The sequence below is a fragment of the Scyliorhinus torazame genome, chromosome 22 (genome assembly GCF_047496885.1).
Source record: "Scyliorhinus torazame isolate Kashiwa2021f chromosome 22, sScyTor2.1, whole genome shotgun sequence".
NCBI classification, from domain to species: Eukaryota; Metazoa; Chordata; class Chondrichthyes; order Carcharhiniformes; family Scyliorhinidae; genus Scyliorhinus; species Scyliorhinus torazame.
Window position 1 is genome coordinate 106,343,117 of NC_092728.1, and position 24,108 is coordinate 106,367,224.

Consider the following 24,108-nt stretch of genomic DNA (forward strand, 5'->3'; position numbering starts at 1 on the left):
ACTTACTGCAAATATGGTCATCTACTTTGTCTTACTACTAACTTTTTAAATTACTTAGTCTTAAAAGATACTCCCCATACAACTTAGTCTCCTTGTCTAATTCTGCTTTGACCTACTTCTCCTTGTTACAGTTACTTATTATAGTTATCTGTCACTTTACTTTATTATGCTGGCTTTGACTTAGCCCTGGTGCATCTCAATTACTTTTTTCAACTAGAACTGACTGAGGACACTGTTCCCAGACTGTTTCACTGCGAAGCTGACTGCAGGACACTGTTCCAAGACTGCTTCACTATGACGCTGACTGCAAGGACACCGTTCCCAGACTGCTTCACTGTGACGCTGACTCCGAGGACACCGTTCCCAGACTGCTTCACTGTGACGCTGAATGGAGGACACCGTTCCCAGACTGCTTCACTGTGACGCTGACTGCGTGGACATCGTTCCCAGACTGCTTCACTGTGACGCTGACTGCGAGGACACCGTTCCCAGACTGCTTCACTGTGACGCTGAATGGAGGACACCGTTCCCAGACTGCTTCACTGTGACACTGACTGCGAGGACACTGTTCGCAGACTGCTTCACTGTGAAGCTGACTACGAGGACACCGCTCCTCGACAGCTTCACTGTGACGCTGACTGCGAGATCACTGTTCCTAGACAGCTTCAATGTGACGCTGACTGCGAGGACACTGTTCCCAGACTGCTTCACTGCAACGCTGAATGGAGGACGCCGTTCCCAGACTGCTTCACTGTGACGCTGACAGCGAGAACACTGTTCCCAGACTGCTTCACTGCAACGCTGACTGCAGGACACCGTTCCCAGACTGTTTCACTGTGACGCTGACTGCGAGAACACCATTCCCAGACTGCTTCACTGCTACGCTGACTGCAGGACACCGTTCCCAGACTGCTTCACTGTGACGCTGAATGGAGGACACCGTTCCCAGACTGTTTCACTGCAAAGCTGAATGGAGGACACCGTTCCCAGACTGCTTCACTGTGACGCTGACTGCGAGAACACCGTTCCCAGACTGCTTCACTGCAACGCTGACTGCAGGACACCGTTCCAGACTGTTTCACTGTGACGCTGACTGCGAGAACACCGTTCCCAGACTGCTTCACTGCAACGCTGACTGCAGGACACCGTTCCCAGACTGCTTCACTGTGACGCTGAATGGAGGACACCGTTCCCAGACTGCTTCACTGTGATGCTGACTGCGAGGACACCATTCCCAGACTGCTTCACTGAGACGCTGACTGCGTGGACATCGTTCCCAGACAGCTTCAATGTGACGCTGACTGCGAGGACACTGTTCCCAGACTGCTTCACTGCAACGCTGAATGGAGGACGCCGTTCCCAGACTGCTTCACTGTGACGCTGACTGCAGCACACCGTTCCCAGACTGTTTCACTGTGACGCTGACTGCGAGATCACTGTTCCTAGACAGCTTCAATGTGATGCTGACTGCGAGGACACCATTCCCAGACTGCTTCACTGCAATGCTGAATGGAGGACACCGTTCCCAGACTGCTTCACTGTGACGCTGACTGCGAGAACACCGTTCCCAGACTGCTTCACTGCAACGCTGACTGCAGGACACCGTTCCCAGACTGTTTCACTGTGACGCTGACTGCAGGACACCGTTCCCAGACTGCTTCACTGTGATGCTGACTGCAGAACACCGTTCCCAGACTGCTTCACTGTGATGCAGACTGCGAGGACACCGTTCCCAGACTGCATCACTGCAACGCTGACTGCAGTACACCGTTCCCAGACTGCTTCAATGTGACGCTGACTATGAGGACACCGCTCCGCGACAGCTTCACTGTGACGCTGACTGCGAGATCACTGTTCCTAGACAGCTTCAATGTGACGCTGACTGCGAGGACACTGTTCCCAGACTGCTTCACTGCAACGCTGAATGGAGGACACCGTTCCCAGACTGCTTCACTGTGACGCTGACTGCGAGAACACCGTTCCCAGACTGCTTCACTGCAACGCTGACTGCAGGACACCGTTCCCAGACTGCTTCACTGTGACGCTGACTGCGAGAACACCGTTCCCAGACTGCTTCATTGTGACGTGACTGCAGGACACCGTTCCCAGACTGCTTCACTGCGACGCTGACTGCAGGACACCATTCACAGACTGCTTCACTGTGACGCTGACTGCAGGACACCGTTCCCAGACTGCTTCACTGCAACGCTGACTGCAGAACACCGTTACCAGACTGCTTCACTGTGACGCTGACTGCAGGACACCGTTCCCAGACTGCTTCACTGTGACGCTGACTGCGAGAACACCGTTCCCAGACTGCTTCATTGTGACGTGACTGCAGGACACCGTTCCCAGACTGCTTCACTGCGACGCTGACTGCAGGACACCATTCACAGACTGCTTCACTGTGACGCTGACTGCAGGACACCGTTCCCAGACTGCTTCACTGCAACGCTGACTGCAGAACACCGTTACCAGACTGCTTCACTGTGACGCTGACTGCAGGACACCGTTCCCAGACTGCTTCACTGCAACGCTGACTGCAGGACACCATTCACAGACTGCTTCACTGTGACGCTGACTGCAGGACACCGTTCCCAGACTGCTTCACTGCAACGCTGACTGCAGAACACCGTTACCAGACTGCTTCACTGTGACGCTGACTGCAGGACACCGTTCCCAGACTGCTTCACTGTGACGCTGACTGCAGAACACCGTTACCAGACTGCTTCACTGTGACGCTGACTGCAGGACACCGTTCCAAGACTGCTTCACTGTGACGCTGACTGCAGAACACCGTTACCAGACTGCTTCACTGTGACGCTGACTGTGAGGACACTGTTCCCAGACTGCTTCACTGTGACGCTGACTGTGAGGACACCGTTCCCAGACTGCTTCACTGTGACACTGACTGCGAGGATACCGTTCCCAGACTGCTTCACTGCGAGGACACCGTTCCCAGACTGCTTCACTGTGACGCTGACTGCAGGACACCGTTCCCAGACTGCTTCACTGTGACACTGACTGTGAGGACACTGTTCCCAGACTGCTTCACTGTGACGCTGACTGTGAGGACACCGTTCCCAGACTGCTTCACTGTGACACTGACTGCGAGGATACCGTTCCCAGACTGCTTCACTGCGAGGACACCGTTCCCAGACTGCTTCACTGTGACGCTGACTGCAGGACACCGTTCCCAGACTGCTTCACTGTGACACTGACTGTGAGCCATGATGTGGAGATGCCGGCGTTGGACTGGGGTGAGCACAGTACGAAGTCTTACAACACCAGGTTAAAGTCCAACAGGTTTGTTTCGATGTCACTAGCTTTCGGAGAGCTGCTCCTTCCTCAGGTGAATGAACAGTTGGTAGGATTTCGCAGGCCAGATGGTGGGGGATGAATGTAATGTGACATGAATCCCAGGTCCCGGTTGAGGCCGCACTCACGTGTGCGGAACTTGGCTATAAGTTTCTGCTCGGCGATTCTGCGTTGTCGCGGGTCCTGAAGGCCGCCTTGGAGAACGCTTACCCGGAGATCAGAGGCTGAATGCCCTTGACTGCTGAAGTGTTCCCCGACTGGAAGGGAACATTCCTGCCTGGTGATTGTTGCGCGATGTCCGTTCATTCGTTGTCGCAGCGTCTGCATGGTCTCGCCAATGTACCACGCTTCGGAACATCCTTTCCTGCAGCGTATGAGGTAGACAATGTTGGCCGAGTCGCACGAGTATGTACCGCGTACCTGGTGGGTGGTGTTCTCACGTGTAATGGTGGTATCCATGTCGATGATCTGGCACGTCTTGCAGAGATTGCCATGACAGGGTTGTGTGGTGTCGTGGTCACTGTTCTGAAGACTGGGTAGTTTGCTGCACACAATGGTTCGTTTGAGGTTGCGCGGTTGTTTGAAGGCAAGTAGTGGGGGTGTGGGGATGACCTTGGCAAGATGTTCATCGTCATCAATGACGTGTTGAAGGCTGTGAAGAAGATGACGTAGTTTCTCCGCTCCGGGGAAGTACTGGACGACGAAGGGTATTCTGTCGGTTGTGTCCCATGTTTGTCTACTGAGGAGGTCGGTCCGGTTTTTCGCTGTGGCGCGTTGGAACTGTCGATCGATGAGTCGAGTGCCATATCCCATTCGTACGAGGGCATCTTTCAACGTCTGTAGATGTCTGTTACGCTCCTCCCCGTCTGAGCAGATCCTGTGTATACGGAGCGCTTGTCCATAGGGGATGGCTTCTTTAATGTGTTTAGGGTGGAAGCTGGAGAAGTGGAGCATCATGAGGTTATCCGTGGGTTTGCGGTAAAGCGAAGTGCTGAGGTGACCGTCCTTGATGGAGACGAGTGTGTCCAAGAATGCAACTGATTTTGGAGAGTAGTCCATGGTGAGTCTGATGGTTGGATGGAACTTATTAATGTCATTGTGTAGTTGTTTCAGTGATTCTTCGCCGTGGGTCCAAAGGAAAAAAATGTCATCGATGTATCTGGTGTATAACATCGGTTGAAGGTCCTGTGCGGTGAGTAGGTCCTGTTCAAACTTGTGCATAAAGATGTTGGCGTATCGGGGTGCGAATTTGGTCCCCATGGCTGTTCCGTGCGTCTGAATGAAGAACTTGTTGTCGAAGGTGAAGACGTTGTGATCCAGAATGAAGCGGATGAGTTGCAGAATTGCGTCTGGAGATTGGCAGTTGTCGGTGTTGAGTACTGAGGCTGTTGCAGCAATGCCGTCGTCATGGGGGATGCTGGTGTAGAGTGCCGAGACGTCCATTGTGACGAGGAATGTTCCTGGTTCAACTGGTCCATGGGTGCTGAGTTTCTGTAGGAAGTCCGTCGTGTCGCGACAGAAACTGGGTGTACCTTGTACGATGGGTTTCAAGATGCCCTCGATGTAGCCAGAGAGGTTCTTACACAGGGTCCCATTGCCTGGAACGATAGGGCAGCCTGGTGTGTTGGCCTTATGTATTTTTGGGAGGCAGTAGAGATCTCCAATGCGGGGAGTAAGTGGGATGAGAGCACGTAGGGTGCTCTGAAGATCTGGATCCAAGGTCTTGATCAGTCTGTTAAGTTGGCGGATGTGTTCCTTGGTCGGATCTGCGGGTAACTGTCTGTAGTGTTCTTGGTTGTTCAGTTGTCGGTATACTTCTTTGCAGTAGTCCGTTCTGTTCAGTACGACAGTGGCCCCCCCTTTGTCTGCTGGTTTGATGACGATGCTGTGGTTGGTCTTGAGAGCGCGGATGGCATTGCGTTGTGCTTGGGTGACGTTCGGGGTTGTCTTGTGAATGCGACTGATGAATCTGGCATTGACGCGACTCCTGACGGCTTGAGCATACATGTCGAGTCTAAGGCAGCGGCCTTCCGGAGGGGTCCAATTCGACTCTTTCCTCTTCGGTTGCCGCACCGCAGATCTCTCGGTCTGCTGTTCCGGTTCATTGGTAGTCTGCTTGGGTTCGCTGTTGGCCTCTTGGGGTCTGTGGAAGAATTCCCGGAGCCTCATTCGCCTGATGAATTCCTCCGTGTCTGCCGCGAGACTGATGGGGTCCATTTTGGTGGTGGTGCAGAAATTAAGCCCTCTGCTGAGGACTTCGATTTCGTCTGGTTGAAGGGTGTAGTCCGACAAGTTGACAATAGATTTCCCTGTATTGTTTTCTACTGTGACACCGGGGGTGGCTTGGTTGCTGCCGGTGGTGATGCCAAGTTTCTCAAGCTTTCTGTTCTTGGTATGCATAGAGGTGGCATAGTATTGTTGTCTCATCTGTTTGGCGGTGTTCCGCAGCTAGTCTGCTGCATCCTGAGCGCAAGTTGAGAATATGGCCTCTATCTTGGTTTCCAGGTTGCGTCGTCTGCTGTAGAGCTGGTGGACGAGGTGGTTGAGGAGTGTGAGAGAGGTGCGACGGCAGAGTCTCTCAGCGAAGTCTGTGTTGTAGGTCGACTTGAGTGGGTTTGTGATCTGTAGCCCTTTCGGGATCTTGTCTGCTTTCTTGCATCTTTGTAGAAACTTAATGTCAGTGTCTATATGCGCGATCTTCCTGGAGATCCTCTCCACTTTGAGCCGACAGTTTGCGGTGTCGATGGTAGCCATGATGTGGAGATGCCGGCGTTGGACTGGGGTGAGCACAGTACGAAGTCTTACAACACCAGGTTAAAGTCCAACAGGTTTGTTTCGATGTCACTAGCTTTCGGAGCGGTGCTCCTTCCTCAAGTGAATGAAGAGGTCTGTTCCAGAAACACATATATAGACAAATTCAAAGATGCCAAACAATGCTAGGAATGCGAGCATTAGCAGGTGATTAAATCTTTACAGATCCAGAGATGGGGTAACCCCAGGTTAAAGAGGTGTGAATTGTCTCAAGCCAGGACAGTTGGTAGGATTTCGCAGGCCAGATGGTGGCCTCACTGACTGTGAGGACACCGTTCCCAGACTGCTTCACTGTGACACTGACTGTGAGGACACCGTTCCCAGACTGCTTCACTGTGACACTGACTGCGAGGATACCATTCAAAGACTTCTTCACTGTGACGCTGACTGCAGGACACCGTTCCCAGACTGCTTCACTGTGACACTGACTGCGAGGATACCGTTCCCAGACTGCTTCACTGCGAGGACACCGTTCCCAGACAGCTTCACTGTGACGCTGACTGCAGGACACCGTTCCCAGACTGCTTTACTGTGATGCTGACTGCAGGTCACAGTTCCCAAACTGCTTCACTGCGACGCTGACTGTGAGGACACCATTCCCAGACTGCTTCACTGTGACGCTGATGGGAGGACACCTTTCCCAGACTGCTTCACTGCGACGCTGAATGGAGAACACCGTTCCCAGACTGCTTCACTGCGACGCTGAATGGAGAACACCGTTCCCAGACTGCTTCACTGTGACGCTGACTGCAGGACACCGTTCCCAGACTGTTTCACTGTGACGCTGACGGCAGGACACACTTTCCAGACTGCTTCACTGTGACGCTGACTGCGAGAACACCGTTCCCAGACTGCTTCACTGTGAACGCTGACTGCAGGACACCGCTCCCAGACTGCTTTACTGTGATGCTGACGGCAGGACACACTTTCCAGACTGCTTCACTGTGACGCTGAATGGAGAACACCGTTCCCAGACTGCTTCACTGTGACGCTGACTGCAGGACACCGTTCCCAGACTGCTTCACTGTGACACTGACTGCGAGGATACCGTTCAAAGACTTCTTCACTGTGACGCTGACTGCAGGACACCGTTCCCAGACTGCTTCACTGTGACACTGACTGCGAGGATACCGTTCCCAGACTGCTTCACTGCGAGGACACCGTTCCCAGACAGCTTCACTGTGACGCTGACTGCAGGACACCGTTCCCAGACTGCTTTACTGTGATGCTGACTGCAGGTCACAGTTCCCAAACTGCTTCACTGCGACGCTGACTGTGAGGACACCATTCCCAGACTGCTTCACTGTGACGCTGATGGGAGGACACCTTTCCCAGACTGCTTCACTGCGACGCTGAATGGAGAACACCGTTCCCAGACTGCTTCACTGCGACGCTGAATGGAGAACACCGTTCCCAGACTGCTTCACTGTGACGCTGACTGCAGGACACCGTTCCCAGACTGTTTCACTGTGACGCTGACGGCAGGACACACTTTCCAGACTGCTTCACTGTGACGCTGACTGCGAGAACACCGTTCCCAGACTGCTTCACTGTGAACGCTGACTGCAGGACACCGCTCCCAGACTGCTTTACTGTGATGCTGACGGCAGGACACACTTTCCAGACTGCTTCACTGTGACGCTGAATGGAGAACACCGTTCCCAGACTGCTTCACTGTGACGCTGACTGCAGGACACCGTTCCCAGACTGTTTCCCTGTGACGCTGACGGCAGGACACGCTTTCCAGACTGCTTCACTGTGACGCTGAATGGAGAACACCGTTCCCAGACTGCTTCACTGTGACGCTGACTGCAGGACACCGTTCCCAGACTGTTTCACTGTGACGCTGACGGCAGGACACACTTTCCAGACTGCTTCACTGTGACGCTGACTGCGAGAACACCGTTCCCAGACTGCTTCACTGTGAATGCTGACTGCAGGACACCGTTCCCAGACTGCTTTACTGTGATGCTGACTGCAGGTCACCGTTCCCAAACTGCTTCACTGCGACGCTGACTGTGAGGACACCATTCCCAGACTGCTTCACTGTGACGCTGATGGGAGGACACCTTTCCCAGACTGCTTCACTGCGACGCTGAATGGAGAACACCGTTCCCAGACTGCTTCACTGCGACGCTGAATGGAGAACACCGTTCCCAGACTGCTTCACTGTGACGCTGACTGCAGGACACAGTTCCAGACTGTTTCACTGTGACGCTGACGGCAGGACACACTTTCCAGACTGCTTCACTGTGACGCTGACTGCGAGAACACCGTTCCCAGACTGCTTCACTGTGAACGCTGACTGCAGGACACCGCTCCCAGACTGCTTTACTGTGATGCTGACGGCAGGACACACTTTCCAGACTGCTTCACTGTGACGCTGAACGGAGAACACCGTTCCCAGACTGCTTCACTGTGACGCTGACTGCAGGACACCGTTCCCAGACTGTTTCCCTGTGACGCTGACGGCAGGACACGCTTTCCAGACTGCTTCACTGTGACGCTGAATGGAGAACACCGTTCCCAGACTGCTTCACTGTGACGCTGACTGCAGGACACTGTTCCCAGACTGTTTCACTGTGACGCTGACGGCAGGACACACTTTCCAGACTGCTTCACTGTGACGCTGACTGCGAGAACACCGTTCCCAGACTGCTTCACTGTGAATGCTGACTGCAGGACACCGTTCCCAGACTGCTTTACTGTGATGCTGACTGCAAGTCACCGTTCCCAAACTGCTTCACTGCGACGCTGACTGTGAGGACCCCATTCCCAGACAGCTTCACTGTGACGCTGACGGGAGGACATCTTTCCCAGACTGCTTCACTGCGACGCTGAATGGAGAACACCGTTCCCAGACTGCTTCACTGTGACGCTGACTGCAGGACACCGTTCCCAGACTGTTTCACTGTGACGCTGACGGCAGGACACACTTTCCAGATTGCTTCACTGTGACGCTGACTGCGAGAACACCGTTCCCAGAGTGCTTCACTGTGATGCTGACTGCGAGGACACCATTCCTAGACTGCTTCACTGTGACACTGACTCCTGGACACCGTTCCCAGACTGCTTCTCTGCGACGCTGACTGCGAGGACACCGTTCCCAGACTGCTTCGCTGCGACACTGACTGCAAGGACACCGTTCCCAGACTGCTTCTCTGCGACGCTGAGCGGAGGACACCTTCCCAGACTGCTTCACTGTGACGTTGACTGGAGGACACCGTTCCCAGACTGCTTTGCTGCAACGCTGAATGGAGGACACTGTTCCCAGACTGCTTCACTGCGATGCTGACTGCAGGTCACTGTTCCCAGACTGCTTCACTGTGACGCTGACTGTGAGGACCCCGTTCCCAGACTGCTTCACTGCGACGCTGAATGGAGAACACCATTCCCAGACTGCTTCTCTGTGACGCTGAGCGTAGGACACCTTTCCACGCTGATTCACTGTAATGCTGAATTCAGGACACCTTCCCAGACTGCTTCACTGTGACGTTGACTGGAGGATACTGTTCCCAGAGTGCTTCGCTGCGACACTGACTGCAAGGACACCGTTCCCAGACTGCTTTGCTGCAACGCTGAATGGAGGACACTGTTCCCAGACTGCTTCACTGTGACGCTGACTGTGAGGACACCGTTCCCAGACTGCTTCACTGCGACGCTGAATGGAGAACACCATTCCCAGACTGCTTCACTGTGCCGCTGAGCGGAGGACACCATTCCCAGACTGCTTCACTGCGACGCTGAATGGAGAACACCATTCCCAGACTGCTTCACTGTGACGCTGAGCGGAGGACACCGTTCCCAGACTGCTTCACTGTGACGCTGAGCGGAGGACACCGTTCCCAGACTGCTTCACTGTGACGCTGAATGGAGAACACCATTCCCAGACTGCTTCACTGTGACGCTGAATGGAGAACACCATTCCCAGACTGCTTCTCTGCGACGCTGAGCGGAGGACACCGTTCCCAGACTGCTTCACTGTGACGCTGAATGGAGAACACCATTCCCAGACTGCTTCACTGTGACGCTGAATGGAGAACACCATTCCCAGACTGCTTCACTGTGACGCTGAGCGGAGGACACCGTTCCCAGACTGCTTCACTGTGACGCTGAATGGAGAACACCATTCCCAGACTGCTTCACTGTGACGCTGAATGGAGAACACCATTCCCAGACTGCTTCTCTGCGACGCTGAGCGGAGGACACCGTTCCCAGACTGCTTCACTGTGACGCTGAATGGAGAACACCATTCCCAGACTGCTTCACTGTGACGCTGAATGGAGAACACCATTCCCAGACTGCTTCTCTGCGACGCTGAGCGGAGGACACCTTTCCACGCTGCTTCACTGTAATGCTGAATGCAGGACACCTTCCCAGACTGCTTCACTGTGACGTTGACTGGAGGATACTGTTCCCAGAGTGCTTCGCTGCGACACTGACTGCAAGGACACCGTTCCCAGACTGCTTCACTGTGATGCTGACTGCAGGATACCTGATTTTTCCCACTACCCTTCCCCTTCCCCAGAGACCTCCAATTGTTTCTTTTTCAAGTATTTATCCAATTCTCTCGCTCCACCCAAACTACTGTCCCATCTCCAACCTCTGTTTCGTGCCTAAAATCCTGAACGGGTTTTCAGTTTACAATTCTGTGTCCATCTTTCCTGGAGCTCAATGTTTGAATCCCTGCAATCCAGTATCATTTCCTGTCACAATACTGTAGCAGCTCTTGGCAAAGTCACAATGGACACTGTGACAAAGGGAAACTCTCCTTTCTTGTGGAGCACAGTATCGCGCAATTCTGCCCCTGCCTCAGCACAGCCACTGAAACCTGGTTCGACGCTCCTGTTACCTTGCGACTTGACTATTCCTGTGCACTCCCAGCCAAGCTTCCATTTTCCATCCTCTGTTTACTTCAGGTCACCCAAAACTCTGCAACCCGTGTCCTAATTCACACCGAGTCCTGTTCACCCCTCACCCCTGTGCGCAATGATCTACACTGGCTCCCAGTTTAAGCAGTGCCACAAGTTTCAAATTTTTATCCCTATTTTTAAATCCCCCATGGCCTGCGGAATCCCACAACCTTTCGCCATCACTGTCCCTCTTGCACAAAACTGATTTCTGATTTTCTTTAGTGAAGCAGATGGATTTTTACAACAATCCGTGATAGTGGTCACCATTACTGAGACTAACTTTCAATTCCAGATTAATTAATTGAATTTAAACTCCACCAGCTGCCGTGGTGGGGTCTGAACCCATGTCCCCAGAGCATTAACCTGGGCCTCTGGATTCCTCATCCAATAACAATACTGTTACACCACCATCACCTTCGAGGACACATCCAGAGACTGTGTACAGTTTTGGTCCTTTTATTTAACAAAGGATATAATTGCAATAGGGGTTGGCTTAGCACAGTGGGCTAAACAGCTGGCTTGTAATGCAGAACAAGGCCAGCAGCGCGGGTTCAATTCCTGTACCGGCCTCCCCGAACACATGCCGGATTGCGGTGACTAGGGGCTTTTCACAGTAACGTCATTGAAGCCTACTTGTGACAATAAGTGATTATTATTATTATTATTATTATTAAAAGCAGTTCAGAGAAGGTTCACTTGACTGATACCTGGGGTAACTTATGGAGGAGAGGTTGGACAGGCTGGGCCCGTATCCATTGGTAGCTGAGTCCAACAAGATTTGACTCCGCTGGTGTACACCCCACGGACAAATTATCTTCTAAATCTCCCACTGTGCAGGGCCAGAGTGGGTAAAATAGCAGAGGACAACATAGGAGACGAAAATAACCTTCCGTTGCTGATGTCCATTTCTTTGTCCCCTGTTATGATGAAGCCATCAGCCCTGGACTTATTGTGTCTCCCTATCTCTCGCAGGCCATGAAGCTGCATTTGCTGCATTCCTCTGCTGTCTCTGTAAGATTGGGGTCCTGAAGGAGGATGACCAGCTTGCCATTGTATTTTGTATATTTGATCGGTGAGTCCAGCTCTGCTACTGTTCTCCTTGTACAGCTAGATGTTGGAATGGGTTATGCTTTGGGTTTGAATTCACTGCAGACTTATGGAGGTAAGTCTCCTCTCTCTTTTGGCTGCAATTAAAACTTACATAGCGCTTTTAACGCACTTAAAGCACCCTAAGATGCTTCACGGAAAGATAAATCTGTTTTTTGAACGGTTTGATGTATTAGGGCAGTTTTGTCGAACCTTGGTCAGAGACCGAGGTCTTGAGGAACAGATCAAAGGTGGACATGTTCAGGTAGAGAATTCCAGAACGTGGGTCCCAGGCTGCTGAAGGCACAGCTACCAGTGGTGCAAATTAGGAATGCGCAGGAGGCCAGAATAGTCGGGCACAGAGATTTGTGAGGGGTGTAGAGCTGGGGGAGATTACAGAGATTGGGAGTACACGGCCGGATTTGAAAATGGGGATGAGAATTTCAAAATCAAGATGTTGCTGGACTGGGAGCTGATGTAGGTCAACAAATGCGGGTGGTTGATGAACGGGGCCCTTTAGGAAACCTGTTGGTGCTGTCCCAGTCCCGAGAAGAGGGAGCAGGGTTGCGGGTACAGGGATAAAAGCAGCAGCACCCGTTACAAAAATTCAAGTGAGAGGTTAATTTCTAGAGGAATGCTTTTGGAAAGATGCCGAGTTATGCAGAGCTTGTATAGCACGTTGGTTATTCTGTACTAGGAGTGCTGAACACGGTTCTGGTCCCTGTATCACAGAAAGGATATAAAATCACTGAAGAAGGTGAAAAAAAGATTTGCAAGGATTGTGCTGGAACTATAGAACTATCTGGGAGGATTGAACAGGCTGGGGGCTCTTAGAAAAAAAATGGCTGAGGGGTGACCTTATTGAGGTCTTTAAAATTATGAAGGGGTTCAAAAGGGTAGACTAAGAGACTTTGTTCCCACATAACACATATACTATAAGCTCTAATAAATCCAGTGGGAAATTCAAGGAGAAACGCCTTTACCCAGAGAGTGGAGAGAAAGTGGAACTCACTATCCACAGGGAGTAGTTGAGGTGAATCGTATAGACAAGTTTAAGGGAAGGTTGGACATGAAGGAGAAAGGAATAGAAGGATAGGCAAAGTGAAGGAGGAGGAGACTGTTGTGGAGAACAAGCACTGATGCAGTCCAGTTGGACAAAGCTGCTGCAAAATTCTATCGTAAGAAGTCTTACAACACCAGGTTAAAGTCCAACAGGTTTGTTTGAATCACCAGCTTTCAGAGCGCAGCTCCTTAATCGGGTGAAGGAAGGAGCTGTGCTCCGAAAGCTAGTGATTCGAAACAAACCTGTTGGACTTTAACCTAGTGTTGTAAGACTTCTTACTGTGCTCACCCCAGTCCAACGCCGGCATCTCCACATCATGGCAAAATTCTATGTAATCCTAACGAGCGCAAAGTCTGTGAAAGCAAAAATACTGCAGATGCTGGAAATCTGAAATAAATACTCAGCAGGTCGGGCAGCTTGGAGAGAGAGACGGGGTTAGTGTTTCAACTCTGTGACCTTTCATCAGAACAGATGTCTCAAGATTTTTTACCTCCTCCAAACCCACAGGTACCTGCAGGTGATGAGAAAGTTGCAGAAAATCTATCGAATGGAGCCGGCGGGGAGCCAAGGCGTTTGGGGCCTCGATGACTTCCAGTTTCTCCCCTTTATCTGGGGCAGTTCCCAACTAATCGGTAAAATGCCATTATTTGCTTTTTCCCCTTTTCTGATTATTCCCTGATGGGACTGGATCACCACGCTGCCTCGTTCTACTCTATCTCAGGGGGAAGACGGTGCAGTATTGGTGATGTTACTGGACGTGTAATCCAGCGGACCAGAGCAATAATCCAGAGACATGAGTTCAAATCCTAACATGCATCTGGGCGAATTCAAACTCAATGGATGAATAAAAAGCCACTCAGGAGGGGTTCCAGCAAAGATTCAACAGAATGAGTTAAATTCTGATTTAAATCATCAAATATCTGACTTGTCCGATGGGCAATGCTCCCCTTCGGTGCTGTAAGTTTCTGTGGTTCTATGTAACACATGGAGAGCTATTAATGGGTTGAAGGGTTACGGAGGATGGGCATTTTAGCCCTGGCTCAGTCAGCGGCAGTGTTTCCACTGATCTGAAAATTGCAGGGTCAAACTCCACTGCAGAGACAAGAGTCCGACGATCGGGGCTGTCTGAGGGAGTGCGGCACTGTCCGAGATGCTGTTTTTCAGATGTGAGGCTGAACTGAAGGCTGAGGCTCCATCTCCCTCGGGTGGGCATGAAAAGATCCCACTATTTTGAAGGAGTGTGGCGTAGTCCCCCGGGGGTCCTGGCCAATATTTATCCCTCAGTCAACATCATTCAATACCTGGTCATTATCACTTTGCTGTTAGTGGGAGCTTGTTGTGCTGCAATTCCTGACCTAGAAAATGTGTTTGATTGGCTGCCTGATGGTTTGGGACATTCTGACGTTGTGAGAGGTGCTATATAAATGCAAGTCTTTGTTTCAGTACCGGAGTTATCTCTCCTGCCCGGACGCCCAGCTCGGTATTGGCTACTGCCCCGTCCACTTAAAATCTCTTCCCTCGATTAGATTTTGACTTGAGGCCGATAACTCAGTAAAGTGTCCAGAATGTGGCTCGTCTGTGATGTCCATCACTGAGTGGTCAAGCAGCTTAGACGCTGTCGCCTGAGAAATGGTCACTTGGGCGAGGGGATTTGTTCGAGGAAGCCTGGGTGCCCCTCCGTTCAGGAGGGGGGTGGGGGAGGGATCGGCAGGGTTTTGTTTACTCCAGGGCTGCGTTTGAATAGTCGTCTTCTCTCTCCTTTCAGATCACCCCACCCTTACGCCAGCCCATTTTGTGGATGAGAAAGTAGTGAATGAGCGGCATAAGGAATACATGTTTCTGGAATGCGTCAGGTTTATTAATGAGGTGAGAACCAGAATCCCACGATCAGTGTGACTGAGTTGCTGCTTAGGGAGGGAGCTCTGGGGCACGGAACCCAATGGCTGTCTGTAACCACCCCTCGATTCTCCGAAAAGCTGCCAAGAAATAGGAGCACAACATCTGCACAACATACTACCAGAGCACGGGATTAGTTAAACCATTGAATAGTAGTAGTGCGACCCAGCAACCCCCTGGCCCGCAGAACAGCCTCAACAACTCTGAGCCGAATGCAAAATTCCTGTTGCATTTTTTCACAGTCTTCCCTCTTGGGTGGACGTGAAAGATCCCATGGCACTACTTTGATGAAGCACAGGAATGCCCTCCCGTGTCCTGGCCAATATTTACCCCAGTCAGTATGAATTTATCTGGCCCTGAACCTATTGAGTTTTGTGGGTTCAAACTGTGCACAAACTGGCTGCCACATTTCTTACATTACAACAGAGACCGCATTTCAAAAAGTATTACATTGTCTGTGAAGGCACAAGTCAGGAGTGTGATGGAATACTCTCCACTTGTCTGGATGACTGCAGCTCCCAACAACACTCAAGAAGCTCAACACCATCCAGGACAAGGCAGCCCCACTCGATTGGCATCCCATCCACAAATATTCACTCCATCCACCACCGATTGTATTGTAGCAGCCGTATGTGCCATTGCACTGCAGGGATTCGCCAAGGCTCCTTCAACAGCACCTTCCAAACCCGTGACATCTATCACCGAGATAGAGGTCACCAAGAGAGGCACGTTAGCACAGTGGTTAGCACTGTTGCCTCACAGCACCAGGGTCCTGGGTTTGATTCCCGCTTGGGTCACTGTCTGTGCGGAGTCTGCACCTTCTCCCCGTGTCTGCGTGGGTGTCCTCCGGGTGCTCCGGTTTCCTCCCACAAGTCCTGAAAACCATGCTGTTAGGTGAATTGGACATTCTGAATTCTCCCTCCGTGTACCCGAACAGGCGCCGCAGTGTGGCGACTAGGGGCTTTTCACAGTAACTTCATTGCAGTGTTAATGTAAGCCGATTGTGACAATAATAAAAATTATTGATTGTAAGAGAAGGACAAGACGCATAGGAACAGCACCACCTGCAAGTTCCCCTCCGAGCCACTCCCCATCCTGACATGGAAATATAACGGCAGTTCCTTCACTGTCGCTGGGTCAAAATCCTAGAGCTCCCTCCCTAACAGCACAGTGGGTGTGCCTACACCACATGGACTGCAGGGAGGCATCTCATCACCACCTTCTCGGGGGACAAATATGGATGGGCAATAAATGCCGGCTAGCCACCAATGCCCACATCCCATGATTTGAAAAAAAAAGTCCTTTGGGACACATGAGTTTGTGAAAGATGTCACAGAAACATTTCTTTCTAAGCTTGGTGAATATTGCTACAGCTGACCTTATTTTAAAGTTCCTATCCAAAATGGTAGCAGTTGTCAAGTTGTCCAGCTCCTAGGAGCATTGGCTGGCATGGTGGCCTATCCATAAGGACAGCTCCCCTTGGCCCTGCTAAAATCTAGAGCATGAGTAACACTCCCCACCCCCCCTTCCCAGTTAGCCCTGCATATCCCATCATGTTCCATCAGCCTGCTAATGTGCTCATCCCCTGGGAATCCCGAACACTACTGTTTCCCTCCCCCACAGCCATTGTGCAGAAGCTTCCCATTCTCCCTCATCCATAGCTCTGCTACACGGTCCTATATACCAGCACCCATCCTGCACAGCCACCCAACATCCTTGACCACCCATCAGCTAGACAGCTAGACCAGCAACACAAATGCCAGTGCCAGTGCTGCCCCTGCAGGACCAGGAATTAGCACCTGAACCAACTGTGCTGAATAACTGAGGACAAAGCACAGTTGGTCCAGTAACACAACAGCCTGTCCATGATGCACTGCAGCCTCCTTCCCTTCACACCAATACTGAGATAGAGAACTCTGTTAGAATGAAACACACGGGAAGAACTAATAGTCACTTGTAGACGAACGTGCACTTGAGTGTAAATCTTAAATTTAAATATGAAATGAAATTCGCTTATTGTCACAAGTAGGCTTCAAATGAAGTTACTGTGAAAAGCCCCTAGTCGCCACATTCCGGCACCTGTTCGGGGAGGCTGTTACGGGAATCGAACCGTGCTGCTGGCCTGCCTTGGTCTGCTTTCAAAGCCAGCGATTTAGCCCTGTGCTAAACAGCCCCTATGTTCTTCTATAAATTCCTTGTTAAAATGATGCTGCCATCAGCGTACAGCATATCCACGTGCATCACATCCTGCTTGGCAGGTGCCTTGGTTGCAGAGTGTGCTTTGTTTTAATCACCTCCTGACTACTTTCCAGTCAGGAACTCGGTTTCACAGTGCAGGGTGTTTCCGCAGGTTCGAGTCCACAGGATTACTTCCCGTTCACAACCGAGGAACAAGACAATCATGCTCCATACAAACCTCCTTCCACCTCTCCCCATCTCGCTCGTTCAGCACATCTTTCTATTCCTGTATCCCTCATGGGCTTATCAAGTTTCCCCTTCAATACATCTAAAGCTATTCCACGTCCTCGCAACCCTCTCGGTTAAGAGGTTTCTCCTGAATTTCCCATTGGGTTTATGTTGGTGGCTCCTTGTTTTTATCAGCCAAACAAGCGGAAACATCTTCTGTAAGTCTGTCCTATCAAACCCCTTCAAAATGTTAAAGACTTCTATCAGGCCATCCCTCAGTCTTCCCTTTTCTGGAGAGAGCCGCAGCCTGTTCAGTTTTTCAGATCAGTTTGGAGGCTATTTTCTGAGTGGGTACTTCCTGCATTAAAGCAGCTAAGGAAGTTTCACAGCTCGCAGTAAAATCTTGCTGCTTAGCAGGGGGGAAGCTCTGGGGCGCCGAACCCAATGGCTGTCTGTAACCACCCCCTCAAGGCTCAGAAAAGCTGCCAAGAAGTAGGAGCCATAACATCTGCAAAACATTCTACCAGAACATGGGATTGGTTAAACTATTGACCCAACAAACATTCTTTCCCAAACCTAACTGATTGTGATGCTCCCTCCTCCCCACCCCCATCCTGCCGCGAGATCCATTGCCCTCCAAGTGGAGTGGTAGTCACCTGCCTCGGGGCAGGATTCCTGCTCATTTCTCCACCCCTCACACACTTGTTCTTTCCTCTTTGGTTGCTTTACCTCCTATTTTCAACTTCAAGTTGTCTAAATTCATTATTCTCTTTCTCTCCACCCACCCCTCACCCCCTTCCTCAAATCCCCCTTCAAGTCACCTCCTTCAGCAAGTCGTCCTGACTTAGAATGTAGATTTACAAGAATATTGCGGGGCTTGAAAATTGCAGCTATGAGAATAGATTGGATAGACTGGGGTTGTTTTCCTGATAACAGGGGAGGCCAAGGGGCCTAATTGAGGCGTCCAAAATTCTGAGGAGCCCAGACAAGTTGGACTTGTTTTCCCCCAGTCGAAGAGCCAATTACCAAGTGGCATAGATTTAAGGTGATTGGTAGAAGGATTAGAGGGGACAGGACAAAAAGCTTTTTCACCCTTAGGATGGTGGGAGTCTGGAATTCACTGCCTAAGTTCGTGGTTGAGGCTGAAACGTTCAACTCATTTAAAAGGTACCTCGGTCTATGACTTTATTTTTAATAATAATTTTTATTGTCACAAGTAGGCTTGCATTAACACTGCAATGAAGTTCCTGTGAAAATCCCCAAGTCGCCACATTCCGATGCCTGTGGATCCATAGATACTGACTAATGATAGAATACTTTTTCCATACAGTTTAAAGTAGCTGGTTCCACAATGTTGCACAGGATGTCGGAAATCTGAATGGTATCCATTTGTGTAAACCTATAGTAGATAAGTTTTTACTTCACTGGCATGAAGTACATCCTAACTGACCTGCCTCACAAGGCTGTGAAATCACTTAAAAATTGTTTTCAAACTGTGGCTTATCGATGGTAAGCTTTCGGATGGCTGCTTTTAAAAAATTCATTTACAGGATGTGGGTGTCGCTGATTAGGCCAGCATTTATTGTCCATCCCTAGTTGCCTTTCAGAAGGTGGCGGTGAGCTGCCTTCTTGAACCGCTGCAGTCCCTGAGGTGTAGGTACACCATGATGCTGTTAGGGAGGGACTTCCAGGATTTTGTCCCAGCAACAGTGAAGGAACAACGATATGTTTCCAAGTCGGGGTGGTGAGTGACTTGGAGGGGAGCCTCCAAGTGGTGGGGTTCCCAGGTATCTGCTGCTCTTGTCCTAGACGGTCGTGGTCGTGGGTTTGGTAGGTACTGTCGAAAGAACCTTGGTGAATTCCTGCAGTGCATCTTGTAGATGGTACACACGGCTGCCACTGTTCGTCGGTGGTGGAGGGTTTGAATGTTTGTGGAAAGAGGAGCAATTAAGCGGGGCTGCTTTGTCCTGGATGGTGTCGAGCTTCTTTTTAAAAAAAATTTGGAGTACCCAATTCATTTTTTCCAGCAAAGGGGCAATTTAATGTGGCCAATCCACCTACCCTGCACATCTTTGGGTTGTGGGGGCGAAACCCACTCAAACACGGGAAGAATGTGCAAACTCCACACGGACAGTGACCCGTGGCCCGGATCGAACCTGGGACCTCAGTGCCGTGAGGCAGCAGTGCTAGCCACTGCGGCACCGTGCTGCCCAGGTGTTGGGCTTCTTATAGAATCATAGAATTTACAGTGTGTTGTTGGAGCTGCACTCATCCAGGCAAGTAGAGAGTATTCGATCACACTCCTGACTTGTGCCTGCAAATGGTGGACAGATTTTTTTTGGGAGGGGGGCTCATGAGGTGAGTTACTCGCTGTAGGATTCCTAGCCCTGCCCTGGTAGCCACTAGCTATGGCTAGTCCAGTTCAGTTTCTGGTCAATGGTAACCCCCAGGATGTTGATTGTGGGGGATTCAGCGATGGTTATGTAATTGAATGTCATGTGGCAATGGTTAATCCTCTCCTGTAGGAGATGGTCATTGTCTGGCACTTGTGTGGCACCAAAGGGTCAGTACTGAGGGAGTGCTGCACTGTCAGGGTCAGTACTGAGGGAGCACTGCACTGTCAGGGTCAGTACTGAGGGAGTGCCGCACTGTCAGAGGGTCAGTACTGAGGGAGCACTGCACTGTCAGGGTCAGTACTGAGGGGATGCAGCACTGTCGGAGGGTCAGGACTGGGGGACGCTGCACTGCAGGAGGCTCACTGCCACAATCCAAAAAGGTGTGCCTGGTGGTGGATTGGCCACGCTAAATTGCCCCTTAATTGGAAAAAAAATTGGGTACTCTAAATTTATTTTAAAAAGGCGCTGAGGGTGCTGGCATAGAATTACCATAGAATTCCTACATCTCAGAAGGAGGCCATTCAGGCCATCAAATCTGCATTGACCCTCTGAAAAAGCACCCTACCCTATCCTCATCCTTGGACACGAAGGGGCAATTTAGCATGGCCAATCCACCTAACCTGCACATCATTGGACTTTGGGAGGAAACTGGAGCACCCGGAGGAAACCCACGCACACACTGGGGAGAAGGTGCAAATTGCACTCAGACAGTCGCCCAAGGCCAGAATTGAAACCGGGTCCCTGGTGCAGCATTGTGCCACCATGCCACCCCAAACAAAGCTCTGCCTACTCTGAAGTGGGTGTAAAATATCCCACAATTCTATTTTGAAGAGTGGCGGAATTCTCTCTGTCCTGGCCAATATTCCTCAACCAAAATGACTAAAACAGATTGTCTGGCAATTATCGCACCACTGATGGTGGGATCCTACTGTTCTCTAATTGCTGCTGAGTTTCCTGCATTGCAACCATGACCACAGTTATCTATTTTGTCCATCACCAAGTGTGGCTCGGTTGTCCTGACTGAGCTGGCCGAGTCCTAAAGGACATAGCTGCTAGAATAGGTATCTGCCAGGTGTTGAGTGAACCAACAAGGGGGAAAAACCTACTTCACCTCGTCACCACCAATCTATCCGTTGCAGATGCATCTGTTCAAGGTAGGAGTGATCATCGCACAATAATTGTGGAGATCAAGTGCTGCCTTCACATTGACAATACCCTCCAATAATGGGACAGACATGTCCTAGATCTAGCAACTCAAAACAGGGTATCCATGAGGTGCTGTGGGCCATCAGCAGCAACCTGAATTGTACTCTGCTTCAATTTGTAACCTCATGGCTTGGCATATCACCCACTCTACCGTTACTGTTAAGCATATGTTCACCCCTGCTTCAATGAAGAGTGCACAAGGGCTTGCCATGAGCTGCAATGGACATAACTCAAAATCTGGTGTCCACCTGGTGAAGATACAATGCAGTATCACATCTGTGACAAACAACATAAGCAATAAATTAATAGAGCTAAGCAGTTCCACAAACAACAGATTCGATCTTAAACTCTGCAGTCTTGCCATATCCAGCTGTGAATGACAGTGGGCAATTAACTCGCAGCAAGAGGAGGCTCCACAAATATCCCCATCCTCAATAATAGGGTGGAGGTCCTGGCCATCAGTGCAAAAGATGATCCATCTTGGCCTCCTCCTGAGGTCTCCAGCATCACAGATGCCAGTCTTCAGCCAATTTGATTAATTCCATGTGATATCAAGGAACAACTAAAGACAAAGTGCAGAAGGAGGCTCTTCAGCCCATCGAGTCTGCACCGACTGTCTGAAAGAGCACTCTACCCAGGCCCACTCTCCTGTCTTAGCCCTGTAACCCCATCTAACCTTTGGATACTAAGGAGCTATTTATCATGGCCAATCCACCGAACCTGCACATCTTTGGACTGTGGGAGGAAACTGGAGAACCCGGAGGAAACCCACGCAGTCACGGAGAATGTGCAAACTCCGCACAGACAGTCACCCAAGGCCAGTATTGAGCCCGAGACCCTGGAACTGTGAGGCAGCAGTGCTAACCATTGTGCCACCGTGCCACCATATCTTTCACTCAGTCAGGAATCTCTCAAAACCATGGAGCACTCCGAGATCAGTGGTTGATTAACTTGATTAACCTATCAGAAGGCGCATTTATTCATTGCGGGCAGAAACCTCCAACCACAAAACAGAATGGGAGGGAGTTGCCAAGTCAACTATATCTTCGCTTTTGCTGCAGTCTAACTGGATTGTGCTGGATGACATAATTGACTGACTTACATAGACTTTGTCCCACATGCAACTTGAAGAGCTTGAGGCAGCAAGACTCCACTGCTGTTACAATCTCTTAGAATTATCCAGCCATCAAGATGATTTATTGAATTACACTGAGTTTACTAAACAATAATAATCTTTATTAGTGTCACAAGTAGGCTTACATTAACACTGCAATGACGTTACTGTGAGAATCCCCTAGTCGCCCCTAGTGCCTGTTCGGGTATACAGAGGGAGAAGTTAGAAGTCCCAAAAGACGTGCTGTCAGGTGAATTGGACATTCTGAATTCTCCCTCTGTGTACGCAAACAGGTGCCAGAGTGGCGACTAGGGGATTTTCACAGTAACTTCATTGCAGTTTTAATGTACGGCTACTTGTGACACTAATAAAGATTATTATTATTGCTCCGTACACTCAAGAAAACACCCCATTGAGCCCAACTGAGCTCTACTAGTGTTTATTGCTCATGCGAGCGTCCTTCCACCACTCTTCATCTCATCCTGTTTACATACATGTCGATTGGTTTAACCAGGTTGGTAAAGGCAGCCTTGAGGAGGAGTTTATAGAATGTGTCCGGGATAATTTCCTGGAACAGTATGTAATGGAACCTACAAGGGAACAAGCGGTCCTAGATCTGGTCCTGTGTAATGAGGCAGGATTGATTAATGATCTCATAGTTCGGGATCCTCTTGGAAGGAGCGACCACAATATGGTGGAATTTAAAATACAGTTGGAGGATGACAAGGTAAAATCAAACACTAGTGTTTTGTGCTTAAACAAAGGCGATTACAATGGGATGACAGAAGAACTAGCTAAGGTAGATTGGGAGCAAAGACTTCATGGTGAAGCAGTTGAGGAACAGTGGAGAACCTTCCGAGCAATCTTTCACAGTGTTCAGAAAAGGTTCATACCGACAAAAAAGAAAGACGGTAGAAAGGGGAAAAATCGACCGTGGATATCTAAGGAGGTGAGGGAGAGTATCAAATTGAAGGAAAAAACACACAAAGTGGCAAAAATTGGTGGGAGACTAGAGGACTGGGAAGTCTTTAGGGGACAACAGAAAGCTACTGAAAAAGCTATAAAGAAGAGTAAGGTAGACTATGAAAGTAAATTGGCTCAGAACATAAAAGCAGATAGTAAAAGCTTCTACAAATATATAAGACAAAAAAGAGTGGCTAAGGTAAATATTGGTCCTTTGGAAGATGAGAAGGGAGATTTAATAATAGGAGACGGGGAAATGGCTGAGGAGCTGAACAGGTTTTTTTGGGTCAGTCTTCACAGTGGAAGACACAAATAACATGCCAGTGACTGATGGAAATAAAGATATGATAGGTGAGGACCTTGAGATGATTGTAATCACTAAGGAGGCAGTATTACAAAGAACAAAGAAATGTACAGCACAGGAACAGGCCCTTCGGCCCTCCAAGCCCGTGCCGACCATACTGCCCGACTAAACTACAATCTTCTACACTTCCTGGGTCCGTATCCTTCTATTCCCATCCTATTCATATATTTGTCAAGATGCCCCTTAAATGTCCCTATCGTCCCTGCCTCCACTACCTCCTCCGGTAGCGAGTTCCAGGCACCCACTACCCTCTGCGTAAAAAACTTGCCTCGTACATCTACTCTAAACTTTGCCCCTCTCACCTTAAACCTATGCCCCCTAGTAATTGACCCCTCTACCCTGGGGAAAAGCCTCTGACTATCCGCTCTGTCTATGCCCCTCATAATTTTGTATACCTCTATCAGGTCGCCCCTCAACCTCCTTCGTTCCAGTGAGAACAAACCGAGTTTATTCAATCGCTCCTCATAGCTTATGCCCTCCATACCAGGCAACATTCTGGTAAATCTCTTCTGCACCCTCTCTAAAGCCTCCACATCCTTCTGGTAGTGTGGCGACCAGAATTGAACACTATA

General features: G+C 50.2%; 1 protein-coding gene across 2 annotated transcripts in view; it reads left to right on the forward strand.

Annotated features, from left to right (window-relative positions):
• Positions 1-24,108, forward strand: part of ptpa (protein phosphatase 2 phosphatase activator) — a 73,446-nt gene that overhangs the window by 21,795 nt on the left and 27,543 nt on the right. For both annotated transcript variants that reach the window (XM_072488868.1, XM_072488867.1), the window contains exons 6-8: positions 12,015-12,114; positions 13,699-13,823; positions 14,957-15,057. In XM_072488868.1, the coding sequence (XP_072344969.1) occupies positions 12,015-12,114; positions 13,699-13,823; positions 14,957-15,057 (326 nt within the window). The remainder of the gene's footprint in view (positions 1-12,014; positions 12,115-13,698; positions 13,824-14,956; positions 15,058-24,108) is intronic.